General features: G+C 36.7%; 1 protein-coding gene and 2 long non-coding RNA genes across 5 annotated transcripts in view; 2 read left to right on the plus strand and 1 right to left on the minus strand.

Moving 5' to 3' along the window:
- Positions 1-9,271, plus strand: part of LOC105853514 — a 317,640-nt gene extending 308,369 nt beyond the window's left edge. Inside the window, exon 3 of the long non-coding RNA XR_001145360.1 lies at positions 9,212-9,271. This is a non-coding gene — a long non-coding RNA (uncharacterized LOC105853514). The remainder of the gene's footprint in view (positions 1-9,211) is intronic.
- Positions 9,272-9,317: 46 nt separating this feature from the next.
- Positions 9,318-19,515, minus strand: part of BICC1 (BicC family RNA binding protein 1) — a 269,917-nt gene continuing 259,719 nt past the window's right edge. For both annotated transcript variants that reach the window (XM_012723663.1, XM_004680878.2), the window contains exons 19-21: positions 17,121-17,281; positions 14,087-14,186; positions 9,318-9,469 (exon numbers count right to left, since the gene is read on the minus strand). In XM_012723663.1, the coding sequence (XP_012579117.1) occupies positions 9,339-9,469; positions 14,087-14,186; positions 17,121-17,281 (392 nt within the window). In that variant the 3' untranslated portion in view covers positions 9,318-9,338. The remainder of the gene's footprint in view (positions 9,470-14,086; positions 14,187-17,120; positions 17,282-19,515) is intronic.
- LOC105853513 lies at positions 9,346-19,428 on the plus strand. 2 transcript variants are annotated; one of them, XR_001145359.1, is made up of 6 exons: positions 9,346-9,420; positions 11,440-11,598; positions 12,665-12,824; positions 16,046-16,103; positions 18,413-18,555; positions 18,916-19,428. It is a non-coding gene; the product is annotated as an uncharacterized LOC105853513 (long non-coding RNA). The 2 variants fall into 2 exon arrangements; XR_001145358.1 differs by lacking the exon at positions 18,413-18,555.

The following is a 19,515-nucleotide window of genomic DNA, read 5'->3' on the forward strand; positions in this document are numbered from 1 at the left end:
CCCCCCCCCCCTATTCTTTTCTGCTCTAATCTTCTAATCTGGTACTTCCTTCTGCAAGCTTTGGACTCAGTTGCTTTTCTAGTTCCTTAAGATGTAGTATTACATTGTTTGTGCTCTTTCAGTCTCAATGTAGGAATTTGTTGCTATGAACCACTCAGATTACATTAGCTGCATCATTTTTCTACTTTGGTCTGTTGTATTTTCCATTTTCATTTGTCGCAAGATTATTTCTCCTTTAACATCTAATATGATTCATAGGTTGTTCAGTAGAACACTATTTTCCATGAATTTATGAATCATCTAGTTTTACTCGTTAATCTATTTGATCTAAATCTATTCATGTGATCCGAGAAATGCTTGATATTGTTTCTATTTTCACGTATTTTTGAGATGTTTGGTGACCTAATATGTATCTGTCCTGGAGGATATTCCTTGTACCCTGAAGACTGTGCACTCAACTCTTGGGGTTGTAGCTCCCTATAAATATCTATGAGGCTCATGTGCTCTAAATTTTCATTTAAGGCTATTGGTTTCTTTCTGATTTTTTGTATGGTCTGTCCACTAATGCAAATGGGGTTGACATCCCCTACTACTGTTGTGTTGCTTGCAATGTCTGCTTTTAGATTCATTAACTGATTAGTTGCATATTTGGATATTTCATTTGGTGCCTTTATATTATTGATGAGTGTAATGTCTACCTAAAGTGTAGATTCTTCATTCTTCATTACCTCTTTTAGCTGGAAGTTAAACCACCAATCAACCACCTTTTTGCCATCCCCTCCACCCTTTCCTGTATCCCCTCTGATAGCCATTATCTTTTTTTTTTTTTTTTTTGCTGAGTTCACATTATGTTTTAATGTAAATTTGTTTGCTATTCCACAGATAAATGAAACCATAAGAAATCTTTCACTTTTGACTGATTTCTTACAACATAATTGCCTCAATTTCACCAACATAATCGCATAATCATAATCCATTTTGTGCCAGATGCCACCATTTCATGTTTCTTCAAAACTTTGTAACATTACCTTAAATATATGCTCTAGTATCTATACCCATTTATCTGCCGAAAGGCACTTGAGTAGGTTCCATGATTTGGCAATTGTAAACAGTGCTGCTATGTACACAGATGTAGACAGATCTGTGTTAAAATTTTCAAGTCATTTCGAGTGAAACCTTGTAGTATTGCTGGGTCAAATAGGATTTCCATTTTTACTTTCTTGACACATCTTCATATCATTCTCCACAGGGCCTGTACCCACTTGCATTCCAACCAACAGTGGGTAAGAATTCCTTTTTCACCACAACCTCACCAGTATTTGTTAACTCCATTCTTTCTTATATAGGATAGTCTCACAGGGGTGAGGTGGTATCACTCTGGTTTTAATTTTCATTTTTTATAATAAGTGATGTACATTGTTTCAAATCTATAGGTCTTTTGCATTTTTGGAATTCCTTTGCCTATGCCCATTTTTTTGTGGATATTTCTTTGTTGTTGGATTGTGTAAGTATTGGAAATTAACCCATTATCAGATAAATGGCATGCAAATATTCCCATTCTGTAGGTTGGTTGCCTTTGTTTTTGTGAAGGCATCTTTTGAGATACAAAGCTTTTAAATTTGATATAGTCACACTTGTTTGTTTTACTTTTGTTTCCCTTGCGAATGGGGTTGTACTTGCAAATACATCTTTGTGGTAAATGTCCTGTAGTGTATCCTCTATTTTTTAAAAATAATGTAATAGTTTATACTTACATAATTTTGTGCCTCTTTTCATCTCAGTTGTAATCCCCTTGGGCTTCCCATCACCAAATCACCCATGTGCCATCACCATTATCCTGTGTATTTCCTCCCCCTCCCCCCATTGTTTTGGATTCCATTCTCCACCCCCATAAAATGGCTCTGGTATATAGCTGTTCATTGTTATTATTTTCTCATCTGGTCTGTTATACTCCTGCTATGAATGAAACCATATGGGTTTTTCCTTTTCTTTCTGGCTTATTTCACTAAGCATGATCTTTTCCAGTTCCATCCATGTTGCTACAAAAGGCATGTGTTTATTTTTTTGGTTGCTGAGTAATATTCCATTGTCTATATGTACCACATCTTTTAAATCCAGTCATCTACTTTTGGGCATTTGGGCTGTTTCCATGTCTTTCCAACTGCAAATAAAGCAGCAATAAACATGGGGGTGCAGGTATCCTTTTCAATCAGTGTTTTGTGTCTTTTGGGTAGATACCTAGGAGTGGGATTGCTGGGTCATAGGGAAGCTCCATGTTTAGCAGTTTGAAGAACCTCCAAACAGTTTTTCATAGTGGTTGTACTAGTTTGCATTCCCATCAGCAGTACAGGAGAGTTCTTTTCCTCCACATCCTCACCAACACTTGTTGGTGCTAGTTGTTTGAAGATGTGCCATTCTCCCTGGGGTGAGGTGGTAATCTCAATGTGGCTTTGATTTGCATCTCCCTTATTGCAAGTTATGTTGAACATTTTTTAATATGCTTGTTGGCTATCTGCATTTCCTCTCTGAGAAGTGTCTTTTTAGCTCTTCTACCCATTTTTTGATGGGGTTATTTTTGAGATCCCCTATTTTTTAAAGTAACTTATGGTTTTAGTTTAAGTCTTTAAGTGAATTTTTGCATATATATGTGTGTACATATTATATATACATTATATGTAATACATAATATATTTATTCACATGTGGCTGTGTTTCCCAGCACCACTTATTGAAAGGCTATCTTTTCTCCAATCTATGGCCATAACTCCTTTGTCAAAAGTTAGCTGCCTGTATTTATATGGATTTATCTCTAGGCTCTAAATTCTGTCTTACTGAACTGAACTTTTGTTCCAGTACCATACTGTTCTAATTACAGCTGTTGTGTAATATAACTTGAAGTCAGGAAGTGTGATGATATAATCATCCACTTAGGGTGATTATAGATGAAGATTTGCTACTGCCATTTTGACTAGTTTTCTTGTTCTATTTCCTTACTAAATTTTTTTGTGGGTATTCTTGTCTTTGTAGATAGGGGCACTCTTTTCAACATTTCTTGTGGGGGTGATATAGAGCTGACAAAATGTCCAGCTTCTGTTTGTCTAAGGTAGCTTATACTGCACCTCACATATGAAGGAGAGTCTTGTAGGAGATAGTATTCTTGGCAGGTATTTTTTATCTGAAAGCATTTTGAATATATCACTTTATGCTTTCCTTGCTTGTAGTATTTTCAAAGATGTCTGTGTAAGCTTTGAGAACTTTTATAGATGACCTGCTTTTATTCCATAGGCATATTCAATATTTTCTCTTTTGACTCCTTAGTGGTTTTGCTACTATGAGTAGTATTTTGGTGTAGGTCTCATAACTATGTGGTGTTTTAGCTTCTTGGACTTGTATATTGAATTCAGCCCCCAGGTTCATAAAATTCTCTCCTATTTGAAAATGTTCTATCCCCTACCCTTGCCCCTTCTGAGGTACCCTTTATTCTTACATTGCCTCTCCTAATGATCCTAATGAAGTTAGATAGTTGTAGAAGTACTTCTTTTTTTTTTTTTTTTTTTTTTGGTTTTTTTTTTTGGTGTTGGTTGTTGTTTTGCCTGTGCCTTTTACACATTATTAATTGTGAGGTCATTTAATTGATTCTCCATCTGCCTTATTTCCATAGTTTTCTCCAGTATTTACTCTTACCTATTGAATGTTTTATATCCTAAATATGTTATTTTGTTATTTAAACTTTCAATTTCTATTTCTACTTCATTATTTTTTTTCTCAAGTCATCCATTTGGTTTTCTTAATTTTGTTGTTTCTCCTTGCTTAGTTTTCTGAAGTCTTTTGTGTTGTTCGACTTGTACTTCTATGTTTTCTTTCATGACTTTGGTTTTCTTTATTATGTTAACTTGAACTATCAGATAGGAAGACATTTTCCATGTGTTTGTGGCTGGGTTCTGGAAACTTGTTCTCTCCACATGATGTCATACTTCCTTGACATTTTAGGTCAAGTTGCCAAGTATTTTTCTTGCTCATTTTATTGTTTTCTATTTTCCTATTTTTAAAAAGTATGTGCAGCAGTAACACAGAGATTTTAACATTTACTTTCCAGCAGATGGCACTATGATTTCAGTTTTTGGCCTCACATCATCTTTCTAGAACCAGAGAGTTATTTTGTAGCCACTGACTCAGGGGGCTGGGAAGGGAGCAGTATGGATTCAGCTGCTTCTGTGAATGCTTTTGGTGGCTCATGTGTGGTTCTTCTGATAGCCTTTCCAAGACACCACCGTCTATACACTGTGATTATACTTCTTGAAGTCAGTGTTACTCCTGACTGGTGAGAATTCAGTCCAAAATGCTGTCCTTGTGCTTTTCACTACAGATACCACCTGCAGGGAGCACCCCCACATGTATTTTCCTTCAGTCAAAGGTGTGCATGTAACTGGCTGAGAATAGTTGGGTAAGACAGCTGGCTTAGTTCCCTACCAACTGAGGCTGTAGTATGAGCTTGCCAGTTGTGTGACTTCTCTGGCTAGGCTTACTACGTGGTGGGGACTCAGTAGTATACTCAGCAGTATGCAAGGCTGTGAATTAAGGCACTGGAATGGAACTGAGGTCCTGCACAAGTCATTGTTAGGGATCCATATCAGACAAGAATGTACACTGAATTTCCTGAGGAGGAATTAGTTTTGCTCTCCAGACAGGAAATGTCAAGGTTCTGTTCAAATGTTACTATGAGCAGAATTTTTAGAGATTACATTCTTTTGTGTGATCTGGTGTCAGTTTCCTTAGTTGCGCAAGTTGAAGGCTGTGTTAAGCAATGGATGAGGTTAGATGTTTTCCTGCCTGAGCTAGCAGGAGAAGCAGTTCTAACATCACTAAGGCTTTGTTTGTGGTCTTGACTCAAGTCAATCCATTCTCCAATTCTCTGGCTGAACAGGGCCATTTGCTTTGCTACTGGGAGCAATCAGCTCTGCCTGCTGGCTTCTGGGCTTGAGTGTACTGGTCACACAGTATTTTTCCAGGTGTTCTTGACTCTGCTTCCTGCTGTATGGGACAGAGGGCATATTCCATACCAGTTGAAGCTATGACTCTACCCTTGGCCCACTCTAGGCAACCCTAACATTCCCTAAACTGATTTCCTGGTTGCAAAAAGTATAAAACCACAGTTTGCAGTAGTTAAGGCTAGGAAAGAGATTTTCTGAGTAGTCATGGATATTTCAAGAATGGCATAACCACTAATTTGTGCATTCCTATTAGGCAAGGGGCCGAAGGCTCCTTAGGGGTTCTTGCATCTCATCTCAAGTAAAAAATTGAGATCAGAGTGAGGCAAGGAAGAAAGATTTATTGACAGATGAGGACAGGAAAGCTCTGAGTAGAAATGGGTCTGAATGAGTTGCCAGTGAGGGGGCAAGAAGCAGGTTTGTATATGGGCCTAATAAGCAAGTAGTAGGGGGTTAGCCATGGGGTGTCTAGTGATTGATTGGGGCTTACTTAACTAAAGCCCACTGTGTCCCAGATTACCAACTTGCTTTCCTGTCCATTGTTTTTAACGTTGGTATTCTGAATCGTTACTGGGTTGTAGAGCACCGTGACCCCAACCAATTGTTCATCAGTAAATAGAAGGACTTAGGACATCTGGGCTTGGGACCCCTCCCCACTGATTCTAGCTAACCACCTACCTGTACTCACTTCCTAACTCTCATTCAGCATGCTCTGCACAGTTTGGGGGAGGGGCAATGTAATTGGTGTGTAGTGATGCCTCTTACTCATGATCTTTGTGTTGTAGCAGCAGTAGTACAACCCCATTCCCATGTTCTAGGATTCTGTGATGTCTTTCCCAACAATAGTTGTTACTCTTTTTGTTAGGGGAAGTGAAGGCAGGAATGACCTATATCATCACTTGAGGACATCAGTTTCTACTACCCTTGGTGATCACAAACTCATTCTTTCAACATATTACCTGACTTCTAACTATTGCAGTTACTAGAAGTCAATCTAAATAGTTAGGTCACATAGTAGAAAGGCAAAATTATAGGTATCATAACCCTTTTGACAACATACTCCTTAAGAGAATGAGTAAAACAATGAAATGGGTATTTTACAACTGAAAAATAAAGCCCTACTTCTAGGATATGTATGATTTCAACACTTCTGTCGAAACTGAGGTTTCTTAACACTCAAGAGTTCCCTTGGAGGTCTCTAGGAAAGGGAAGCTACTCTGTCCACCAGTCCCTCCTTATCAATTCCACCCATCTCTATTTCCATTTTAGTGAAAGAAAAGGTTTGTTTCATTTGCTACTGTGCCTAGAACAGGGCTGTGTTCTTTTTAAACCTTTAAGGTATCTGTTATAAATGAACAAATTAATAGATATTAGGTTCATAGGTAAGACTTCAATCATCAAAATTTTGTGCTTGAAACAATTCTGAAACCAATGTAATTTATGATAGTACTGGGAACATAATGTATGGAGGGTTAAGTTTTCTCTGAAATCTAGGTAAATACTAGGATTAGTAATATCTTATCAATTCTGTTAGAGAATGAGTTCAGAGAAAAGGCAGAGCAGTAAGTATTCAGTGTGACAATACAATGTCAATTTTTGTAATGGGAACCTGGGTCAAGAAGTCCAGCATAACTTTTGTAAAGTGCTCCTTTGCTGATGGATGAGGCTGTCAAAGCGGTTATCCACTTGAATCTATATACAAGAAAGAGCAAACAAAAATAAAACCCATTCCATAATCTTAACTATTTTTGTATATACTATGGTAGCTGCAGAAACAATGATTGATTACTGGTCCTGAATTCACTAGCTAAAGTAAACCATCTTAGTCCTCATTTTTAACCAGGAAACTATCAATGCAAAATGAGACATAAGGTGTATATTCAATTCTACTGCAGAAATGTCTTTAAATTCTGCTGAAAACAGTAAAAAAGAGTTCTTTTGGGAAACTGAGAGGCACAGAGTTTATAAGTAGAGATTTGAAAGAGACACAGTTCACTTGGCCAGGCAAATCAAAGGGGGTATATAAATTTATTTTTCATGTAGCAATTGATTAGTTTAGAAAATTTCCCATTTTCAATGTTTAATTCCATCTCATTTAAAAAAAATCACTAAAAGGACAAAAACCACACAAAAATACAATCTGTATCTGTTCTATATTTACAGATAACCAGTCACTAATAAGGCACAGATTGATTAAAAACTAATATTTATTCAAATAATCCAAATATTTTGTGCATCATATAACACTGACAACACTGTACACTGTAGTGTCATATTCCCTTCATTGCATCAAGAGAAAGTGAGAAAAGCAATTTCCAGTGTTTTTATTTTTAGCCACCCTACTTAATCTAGTTTAATGGGGACAGTCTTTCCTTTGGCATAATATCAAAGTACTGTTCACAAATCCTGTATCAACTTAATACTGCATATTCATTCCAATGTCTGCCTGCTGGAAATGCATACATGGTAGAGCTACAGTGCCAAATGATTTGGGAATATTTTACTAAAGAAATGGTAAAACTTAGAGCACTGAGTTGTTGAACAGGAGGCAAATCTGGAATTTTAAACCTATGCTGAATTTCAGCAAAACGTTAGACAATGAGCTACAATTGATTGTGTGCAAGTTTCATTCATAAGGAACATGATTCCATTCTATTTGCAAGTGGAGGAAATTTAGTTGTGCATCCTTCAGCAGGTATAGCTTAGTTTGCAAATGGATATCCCCTTAATGGTAAAATTGCTCATGTTATGACAGGCTCAGTATGCCTTTAGTCTTTTTGTATTTAAGCATATGAGAAATTTTTACATTTTTGTTTTTACTTTTAATGGTAAAATTTCACCATGGAAAAAAATGTCAGGCAAGTGTTTGATTCTACATCTGTATAAAAAAGCCCAACTGTTACTAACGCTTATCTAATGCCTTCTGCTAAGAGTGCAGGACAGTGGTTTCTGTCCATATTGAGTGTCTTGAATACTGAAATATAAATAAGTCATTACAGTACAGGTAATTCAAAACATTTCCTATGGCAAATTTTCCTAACAAATTAATACACTTGGAAATAAAACTGCTTTGAAGAGAGGCACTTAAGTGATTTGCTTAATGGATTAAAAACCCTTCATAAAGCCACAATGAGATGTCTGAAAAGACCTAAGAAACAATGCTGCCTGATTTTTTTTTTTTTTACTTTCACAGTGTAAGATTGTAACAATGTCTAGCCACTTAAACCCTTCCAATTTTCAACTAACACAAGTCTACTCCAAGCAGACAGAATTTTAGGAACATCCTCTCACCATATGGAGCACAGATAATATGAACAGGGTAATAAGGACAGTAATCTATTTTTCCTCCCAACGGCAACAGTGTTGTCTTGTCAGATGATTATTTGTATTTTTTAAATAAAGTGACAATCTAGGACTCCAGTTATTGAATGCTGTCCATTCTCTACCATAAAACTCTAGTAGATATCAATTTATCAATTATGTACTGTATGCTTATAATATCTAAAAATAAAGGTTTGATATAAATAAGTGTCCTTTAGTGGCAGTATACTAAAAAGAGCCCTTTGCAAAACTTCAGACAACTGTTAAAATCATTTTAGCAATACAGGCAGCAGCTAAGTATCATGACTGCAAAGGGTTAATATTGCAAAGTCCATTTGGTCTTTCTTGGTACCTGTTACATGAACTAGGTTCATTGCTAATGTTTCTAGGATGCTGACAAATGAACAGAACTGATGTAGAACAAGTGAAGTCATTTATATTTCCCAAAGTCACAGAATACTCTGTACAAAAATAGTCCAGTACCATTTGAAATAAAAATTTAACAGAGAAAAAGTCACTAAATCTGATCTGTACCAATACATCAGGTGACATGAAAATGAGAAAATTTCCACAGGACAAGAAATTAGAAAGTGTAAAGTGCTGAGAGACCTCAATAATTACCTTAAAGCAGTACCAGAAAGTTCCACTTTGATTATTCTTTTAAAATCCCCAAATACCAAAACAAGCAAACAAAATAACTTCTGTTCTCTAGCATCCCAAAAGTCAATTCATCCTTCATTTTAAGTACAAAAAATCAGTGCATATGTTATATAGGTAAATAAAAACAGGAAATAAAGCCCTGTTTTCATATTGAAAATTCTGTCCACTTGCCATTTATAAAAAGTAATCCACATGTGGTGTTCTGTACGATGACATACATCTTTTTTTCTTTTTGGCACACAGTTCAGGCGTGAGTAAGATGCTTTGGTCCTGATAGCAGATAACCCAGCATGCTGAGGGTGGTGTACAGGAAAGGCTGTTCACAGAACTTCTGTATCCAACTTGACCGTCGATGGCCTGGAGGGCCCTGCTACCAGCGGCCACTGACACTAGCGATGTCTGAGTGATACTGACGTGGCAGCCTCCCACTCGCTCCACCTTCCAGGAAAGAGGTGCGTGCATTTGGTGATTCAAAAAGCTTTCTTCGGTTTTTATTTAGTTCTAAAGAGAGAAAGAGAGGACTGTTACTTGATGGAGAAGTCTATAATCTACACAACATGGCAGTAGAGCTCAGAAAATAAGGTAGTCTGGAGCTAAGGTGAAACAAGTCTGGTAGCTAAAGGAAAAAACCTGTAGTTGAAAGAATCACAACGCTTCTGAAAATCTGGCATTGAATGTAACGTGTTGACAGCTGAAGAACCAAGGCAAAAAAAAAAAAAAAATTATTGCAGTTTAACTTATCTTCCAGATAGTGCATTCTCAGAACCATCTACCATCCAGCTCTACAAATGAAGCAGGTTTGACCTCTCCCAGATGTCATTTCAGAGACAAGGGAAGGGCGATCATGGCTGGTGAATGGCATCTGAGAGAATATATTACTGATGACACACAAATTACAGCTATTGTATTCATTCAGGACAAACACGGTAGTCATCACAAAGTCAACATGAAGATCCCACATATCAACACACACAGTGCCACACCTGCCAGCTGTATTCCTGGAGTCCAAAGTGGTCATATAAAGCTTATTAATTGGAGGGATCTTTAAATAAAAAAACATAGCGAAAATAGCAAGTTTTCAAAATGAGTACTACTGCAAACAACCCTTGAATCCAAATTTTCAAAACACCTAAAACATCATTTACTTTTGTCTGGTTAATTAATTATCAACCAGAAACTAAGCAACATGCCCCCAGCTTCATACACACATTTGAAATAAGTCATAATGAACAGAATTGGCAATTTCTAAAATTTATTGAGACTTTTGGTAGCTACTCAAAGCAAATATTTCAAATAGAGGATTAATCTTACATCTGCATAGAACTCAAGCAACTCTGGCCTGCTGTAAAAAGGCTGACAGAGGTCACAGATGGGCTCAACAGCCATGTGGCCACATGGGCTCCAGTCTCCTGAGTTTCAAAACATAGACAAACACCCTTAACATGTCACCCCCCTGATTTCCAAAATTTAAATGGTGACTTTATATGGGTGACACAAAAGTAGCAATAGTGCGCCTTTGTTCACATGTAGGTCACAGGGAAGAAGAAAATAAGTGATTTCTTAGAGCCTACTATATACACAATATGCACTTCACATTTGTTTTCTCCTACTGACCTCTTCAGGGGTAGATGTTATTACCCTTCACGTTTTATAGATAAGAAAATGGCAAAGTAAACTGGTCTACTAGGCTGTTAAGTGACAGACATGAAATTCTATTAGCCACATGTAAAGATTCATACTCTGGGCTCCATCAGCCACACTGAGAGGATGAACCAATGGTTCAGGCAACACATTTGAGAAACTGGTAGTTTTGGGTGTACCAGTTAATAGAACTTTACTTTAATCTTCAGTATAGCAACTTTTTTAAATGGAAAAACAGATGAAAAAAAATTCAAAGAAGGTACCTTTACAAGCAAGACATTCAGGCATATAGATGGATATTTTGTTTAAAGTTCCTTCAGAAACACCAGTGACATCCCTATTTAACATGCATGTGTTGTACCTTTGTGTTTAGAGAACACACACAGCACTGAATGTGTTTCAAGGCAAAATTTAAGAATAAATGATTTCCTGTAAAGCACAACCTGGGAAAGCTTTATCACCTTTAAGTTACAAGACTTTCTTTGGCCTTCATTTTCTTAGGGAAACAACCCACAAATGAAGAAATTTCCATACTATAGCGAAGGAGAAGGGGGAAATGAGATCAAACATCATTCTCCCCAACCCCAGAACACATACAGCTGGGCCACAGAAGACAAATTATTAGGCTCTGAAAAGTTATATCAACTAGATTGAGGGATTTCAGCCACTCCCTAAAGACATAATTTCTGGGTGTATATTTCCAAATGTCAGACACAGAGGTAAATATAGAGAGAATATGAAGGATCAACCCCTATCAAAGAGGATTTAGATATATGTTGTTTATTCAATTAAGAAGCAAACTCCCTCTTCTAATTTTTTTTTTTTTTCAGTAAGCCTAAGGAATAGTTTGGGAAAATACCAACCTTTTTCTTTGAAATTCCAAGGTCACACAATCCTGGCAGCTCTCAGGATCTTGTTGCGGATCTGAACAGAGTCACAAACTAAAAGAATAGGTCGGGAAATGTTAGATCTACCTGAGGCCGTGTGGGGTAAGTCTGTCAACAGGATACTAAACTTCCTTTGTCCCTGTAAATTCAGTCAATCACTCACTAATATACCCTGAGAAAAATCAAAGAATTTTTAAAAGCACATGGATTTGGAAAAAAAAAAAAATCATCTCTGCTCATTCTCGACCAGAGACAAATTTCATCTCTTATAACATTAAAATAAATGTCTTCTGGCCCAAGATTTAAAAAAAAAAAACAAAAACAAAAAACAGGCTAAAATCCACACCATTTTGACAAATTGTATCGAGCTAAACTATAAAATCACAAGAAAACTAGGACTAGTTACTTTGCAGCTATCTGCAAATGGATTGTTCTGAGATTATTAATGGATGTCTTTGTTATCAGATGAGTTGAATTGGAAAAAGAAGCTTTTTGATGAAGGGTTTCTCAATAAAAACTCATTATGTGAAGATAAAATTATTCACTGAGTTCAAACAAATCCACTCAACAAAGTAAGGCAAAGTCATCCTTAAAATAAATACTTCAGTGTGTAGCGCATTCAGAAGGCATCGTATTCCAGTCTCTAATTCCCTTTAAAAGCAAGAGGACCTGTGAACCCCACTGCGAGGCACTGTATAGAGTAGGATGTAACTTCAAAGAACCACACTAAAGATGATTGTAGAAACTTTTTCTTTTAAGAAAAGGATTCAAAACCCAATTTCCCGTTCTCCCTAAAGTACACCACAATGTATTCCAAATAAAGGTACTAATAATCCATCTGGAACCCATAAAAGTACTTAAAGCTATCTGATTGCTGTTAGAGGCGTTCTAGAGTTTAGAACTGGGTAGGTACACAAAGGAAGAGGTTAAATTTTTCTATACTGCCCAGGAATTTCTAGTGAAAGATTAGTTTTCTGGAATATACACATACTGCTCTGGTATAAATTTAACAGTATAGGCATGATGTTTATTATGTATAGTAACCAAATTTGTAGTATAAAATAATCATCAGAGGCTGAACTTTTAGTATTTAGCTGAAAAACCTACATTACTGCCATAGATAAGGAAATAAAAGGGAGTGTCCTACTCATCACATGTATTGTTAAAGTTGCAGGTTGTTTATTTTCATCACACCTGATAATATACCACATGGAAGCATCTTACAAATGGAAAGTGACCTTACAAGATCATCTGTTCCAATTCACCTTCATAGTTCAGAAACCAAAAGAGGTTTGGAAACTCACCCAAGGACTCATAACTTGGCAGAGGTAAAGGCCATATTTCCTTATTCGAATACCACGTTCTTTCCACTATACCAAGCCGAGCTTATGAGCAAACAAGAAAAAGCATGTGCCCCGTGGAGCTCCATTAATGCTGCCTGTGGGTAAGCCCACAGGAGTAACACCTCTCAGACTGATGTGGGCAGAACTCTGCCATGGAAAAGTCACAGAAAGGCCTAGCAGACTGCTCAAGGCTGAATTTCCACCCTACTTTAAAGCTAATCTGCTCCAGATATTAAGTCTATATATAAGATTGCCTGTGGAGAGGTGGGTGGGAGATGCAATCTGCTAAAACAAAATGGAAAACTACTGAGGTTTTTAATCTTACTTGCTGATCTGATTAGTGAGTGCTGTTTGGAAATGACTTTTACCAGTTGGATGCCACTGCTGGCCTCATGAAAGCATAGCCTGCAATTTCAGTGTTTTGGAAAAGTAAAGTCATTTTCTCACCACACCTGATGTTGGGCTTCTGCCATGGATGTTGCTGCCTTACTGAGAGATTGGCACTCATATAAACTTAACATTTACAACAGTAACCCCATTTCTTCTTCCCAATTTCTTCAATATTTCATTAGCACCTTTTTGATGTGCACTGTTATAAATTTGCCAACTCCTGATATTATGTGGCTCAATTCCTTTCAAACTGAAAGTATATATGTGTAAGAGCATTTTCTAGTATACAGCATATGTAACAGATGCTAAAAGAAGACAACCTGGGGAAAAGAAAATATTTTCCTTCATTTTCTTACTACCTAAGGATACTACATCCTTCTGTAACTTAAATGCTATTAACATTTTAGAAAAATTAAAAAGTATTAAGTAATGCCTGAAACATTTTTCCCTCCCTCTGGCACAAAGATCTCAATTGGTGTACAAGGAGAGATACATTTTAAACATGACAACCAAACCTAAATTATTCATAAATCCCAAATAATTGCTTTAACACATCTCTAAGAAGAGAATTCAACTGTCCTCCCTTTCTCATATTCTGCAAGGGGCAATTTTCATATGATCTTTCTGTAGAGATCTGTTTTTAAAGTACAGTACTGTCAAGGCAGGTTCCAAACAATGCCCTCATGTAGCAGGTAGAATCAGCATTTGTCACTGTTACCAGAATATTCTCAACCCAGATTAGTAAGAAAGTGGTTGATGGGTAGAACCAGCCCCACTGGCTGAGAACACTAACAGAGGTTATTCAATAACAGAGGTTATTCAGATTTTAAAATATAAATGTGAGCATTTATATTCACCTGAGATAGCAAGCAGCATTTTCCTCCTGGCGCCAAAAGTCGTAATCCCTAGCTCCTTGAGATCCTGATCTGTGAGAGTGAGGAATGTCTGAAGATCAATCTGTGGGTGAAAAAGGAATGTATAACCAACAAACTATGTACTTATTTCCTTCAACTTATTTTTACACCTATTCATTAAATATGGTCTGCCTGCTTGCAAAAAGAAAGGTGGTGTCACAAAACTACAGTAAGAGGAAAAGAATTAAGATGGTGAACTAAAAGCAACAATTCTGTAGAAAACAATCTAAGCCAGTAATTTACTACAATTAAGATAAAAACTTGGCCCTCCCTGGTGGCACAGCGGGTTAAAGCACAACACAAAGAAGCTTAAGCCACTTCCCCATGAGTTCGATTCCAGCCTGCCCCGGAGGTGACCACATGGCACAGCAGACCTCTCCTGACCCGCCCGCTGCTCCCCTCAGCAGTGTACTTCGTCGATCTGCCTGTCCTGCTCCCCACTCTGTCTCTGGTGAAGCCTCTCACCGCCCCTGAGCCTCTAGCCTGGACCCCAGTTCTGTATGCACAAATAAATAAATCTTTAAAAAAAAAGATAAAAACTTAAGTATCCTGGTAGCCATGGACAAAAAGGGAAACTTGAATTGTACAGTTTCTGTGAACTATAAAACAAGCTCTGCAGGAGAGAGAATATAGCTTTGAATTCTGAATTAGTTATGTATAGCTTTTAAAAGAAATAACACCCATACTGCCATATCCCAATGTATAGTGCATAAGAATGATAAAAGAATTCCCAGTCCATACCCAATTACTTCAGATATATTATCTCTGCAGGTGGCACACGAGAAGTATTCCCAAGAAGAGTCTGACTGTACTCTTTGGTATCAGTAACAAAGTGGAGGAAGTAGCCACAGGATCCACCCTTGCATTGAAGGGTGGAGAAATAGAAAACAGGCATGTGTTCAGAATCTGACTTTGCCATTAGTAGTTTAACACTTAGGGTTGACTTACCTTGTGGTGATTATATCTACAATTATTTTAATGCCCTAAAGAAAGCAGCGGGAACACCAAGGGTTAAGATTTGCAATATGGTTAATAGTAATACATAGACATATTAACTGTGAATGTTGCTAAATAGATCTTTAACTTTACTAGGGAATTCCTATGAAGTCCCATCAGAATATTAGAAAGGATCCTGCATAATGGAAGCACTACCAAATGTCAACATACCTACAGTGAAATATAGTTGATACTCTTGCCATTATATAGAATACAACTGAAACTGTTCTATCTTGATTTTTCAAGTTTGTCCAGGTTACTCAACCTTATTTATCATTTGTTACAGATCTAGAAGAATGCTTTTGGAAATTTTATGTAAAGGCAACTATTTCAAAAATTTCCAAACTTTTCTTAAATAGCTACAGTAAATATTTTAGGATTTGTAAATCAGATTATCTGTTGCAACTACTCAGCTGAATCAACTTGAAAGCAACCAGAGACTATATAATAGTGTGTGGCTCTGTTCCAGTGAGGAAGTGTTAGGTAAAGCTTATATGGTTTTATAGTGTATTCTCCATTTTTGAAGTGGACAACTATAATGAATTTACTTCTAATCTTCACAAAGGATATTCAATAATACTGCTTTTTAAAAATCTAACAATATTGAATCTCTCAGACATTGTGTCTAGCTTCTTGGTCAGCCACTCATTTAACCAGCAAATTACATAAATTCTTCAATGCAATGATGAAACTGTTACTCAGATTGGAAAATGTGGAGTCAAACAAAATTAATACCCTCAATTCCAACAAGCCTTTGTGAATGTATAAAAAACAAGCTGAGCAATTAAACTTCTTACTGAACCCATGGGCAATACATAAATTTTTTTTACAAAGTGCCTAATAAAAATCTTAGACAGATGTCAAAATGTAAAACTATATACTTTGAGTTTGCTTTTGTTTTTTTAGGCTATGAGAACAAAACTGCCATTACCAGAAAAGAAGGGGAGTGGAGGGGGCATATCAGGTAAAGGGTATCTATTTCTTGGTGGTATATAGAAGCTAGATTTTTATATAAGTCATATTCTAGTATATACATATGTCAAACTATAATGCTATACAGCTGAAAACTCACAAACTAGTGTTCAATAAAAATTTTCAAAAAATCACCTTGTTCAAAAATCCTGATTTTAATTGACACATGTTCTCTAAAGTGACAGAAATCTAACTAGCATCAAACTTAGACTGTATCTGGATTTGCAAAATAGAGAAAACATAGAAAAACAAAAATGCCTAAGATGTTTTGATTAATGACCACATCCATGGTGGTCTCACTACGGAAACCTAGGTGAGCCCACCTGGGTTTGTGTACTTACACTTTGAGGGCCTCTGACCATCTCCCTATTGCTGAATGGTGCCTGACCTTGTTGCTTTGGCTTAGCTGTGCCTAGTAATGTGACCCCACTTGGGAGAGAATCAGGCTTTTAGTGTCAGGACACAATGGGGTTAGCTGAATAATTTGACTAAAATCCATGGTAGGAATGGTTAGGCAGCAATGTGCCAGACTCAGTTCAGGCACAACCTGAATAGCAAATAAGTTAACATATACAGTAAGTATATTCTGTGAGAACAGACTTCAGCAACGTGACTATCATAGGGGTCAAAAAGAACAACAGTTATTCTTTGATATTTAAGTGCCACAAATAAAGGCAACAGATTAAAGAGAGAAATATTTTTAAAATCAGCCTTGTTGCTGACCTGTAAATCCAAAGTTCCTAGGAATCAATACACTAATATTTTAGCTATAACTTGTGAAGGGTGGTTAGCTTTTGCGCAAACTCATTTTTTAATAGTTCTACTATCCTGTGTTCACTAGTTACACTAATAGGATGACATTTTACTTAGCAACAAAATTAAGCTATGAGACTTGAATAAATGCTCAGTGAAAGCACAGCCATAGGTCAATGAGTGATTTCATCACAGAAATTGTCAGACACACGACCACACCAAAGATGCCTAAGAAAATACACAAATTATGACTGACCTCTTGTTGCTGGAAGACATCTGTATATTTGCCCAGGCCCAGTTTGCTGAAGAGCTCAGGGAGGTCAGAGCCTTTGAAAGAGCTATTCAGGTTACAGCCGTTACTTCCTGTCAGTGAGGAAATGCAGTCCATGTAATTGCTACTGCTGAGATAGTGTTCCGCTGAAAGGCAAAAGAGAGACAGGCTTGAAGTGTAAAAGCCCAGAGAGAACATGGTTTAATTAAAAGTTTTAATCACTCAAATATTTCAGACTTCATTGTTGGGCTGAATAGAGCAGTAGCTACAGAAATACAGCAATCCTTTACTGAAACATTGGCTTTTCATTAAGGAAATGCTGGTTATTACTACTTTCTGGGAGGCTCTTGCCATTTAAAAGGTTGCTCTTGGGAGGCAGCAATTCAGCAATCATGCCTCTGTAGTTAATAACCATTAATCATATTCTCCATGAGTATTCAGAAACATTTGCTCTTTATAATTGATTTGATGTGAATTAAGTGGGGGAATTGGAAGGTGAAATCCTGAGACAATAAAGGTATGGAAAGTTATTGTAAGTACAGATTCCTTTTGGATGGTAAGATGGTTCTCTTGTGCTTTCCTGCAGTCAGAGGAATTCTTTGATATTTCAACATATAAATCTAATTCCCTACAAAAATATGATTTCACAGTGCTTTTACAAAATGGAGTGTTGAAAAATTAAGAGTACCATATGAAGTAATAATAATGATATTGGATTTCAGTTAAGATAGAATTTTTCTCAATTCTATTTATTTATTTCTAAGACAGCAGCACCAAGCTTTGCTTATGTCTGTGTCTGATTTGGTGGGCAAAAGTTTCTCCACATTGTCTGTGGTTCTCAGACACAAAGTCATGCAGAGCTGGGTGCAGAACTGGTGAGCCATGCCAGGAACTTGCCCAAATAGTCAAATATGCCCTGATAGTTTTTTTGAAGAACCTGAAAACTCATTGCCAACTCATAAGACAATCAGATTCAGCCTGTCCCCTCTGGGACCAAAGCTCTCATCTAATCTAAGATTCTTGTTCTGCACTGTTTTGAGTGCCACTGATCACTTTTTTGGGTTAATTTCATCTCACAACAAGTCCTTTATCTCCAGTGGGAGAAATTTCTGGATGAGTATGCTTTCTCTTTAAAACAGATGATTTGATTCTTGTATGAAGAGTATGTAGAGAAAAAGACCAAGCCCATAAGACCCTCAGCTCTGGAACATTCCACTATTTGAAATTAAGGCCATAAAATTACTCCTTTTTTTTTTTTTTTTTTTTTTGATAATCAGTGAGGTGCCAGGCCAAAGCTGACACACACAGAATATGAGGACATGTGACCTGTGACCACTGGACTGGACAACACAGGAAGCTCTGGCAAGCCATATAACTACTGGCCCAAATGATAAAAGTACATTGAGAATAAAAGAGGGAGGTACTGAGCACTTACTAGAACAACTGGTATAGTACCATAACAAGGATGTTAAGACTTAACTGAAAGTGTGCCACTCAATCCATAGTCATTAACCACTTGTCTACTTAGCATATTAAACTAAAATGTGGCTAATGGAATTAAAATGTCCTATAAGTGTAAAATACTACCAGATTTTGAAGACTCAGTACAATAAATATAAGTCCTAAAAACGTCATGTTTTTCATATATAAAACATGTATTTTGTATATATGTTGGGTTAAGTAAATAATTAATACAATTTAAAAAACATGTTTTAGAATATTGTTAGTGATACTTAATTATGGTATATAACTAATTTTTTTTTATCTTCATGACTTACAGGTTCTATATTCTCTCTGAAACTACCTACACTCCTAAAACATCTGACAAAAGCCAAATAATTGGCTGACACCACGATTGGCCATGTCAAATCTGAGACTCTTGACCACATAACCAACTTTACTGACAATAACAACTGGCTGTTACAGAGCATCTACTACACTCACAGAGATCACCTTTCTTCATGTAGTATTTAATACTCCAAGCTATGGGTTTCAAGGTTCCACATTTGTTAGAAAAAAAAGAAAATCCTTAAAAAAGGCAAAAAGGGCATATTTTGTATCATGTCAATTCTTGTCTGTTTACCTATTTATATGGCTCAGAAGGGTGGGTGCTGCTAGAGACAAAACTCACAGGACTCGTGCTGACTCTTTCCCATATTTGCTCATAGCTAGACATGCTTTGCTTGAAACTGTTTTCTCTATGTATGTCAATTCAGCCACATTTTGTCAATTGAAAAAATAAAATCAAACCCTGCTGTTCACATGTGGTAGCTAATTACTGGGTAGACTTGCTTCCACTGTTTAAATATATACTACTCTGACCACATTCTGCCTAACTCCTTTTAGTCCTTTCCTTTTTCTTATGGTTACCTGGATGATT

The sequence above is a fragment of the Condylura cristata genome, unplaced genomic scaffold, assembly GCF_000260355.1.
Source record: "Condylura cristata isolate star-nosed mole 26May11 unplaced genomic scaffold, ConCri1.0 scaffold00011, whole genome shotgun sequence".
In the NCBI taxonomy this organism is placed as follows: Eukaryota; Metazoa; Chordata; class Mammalia; order Eulipotyphla; family Talpidae; genus Condylura; species Condylura cristata.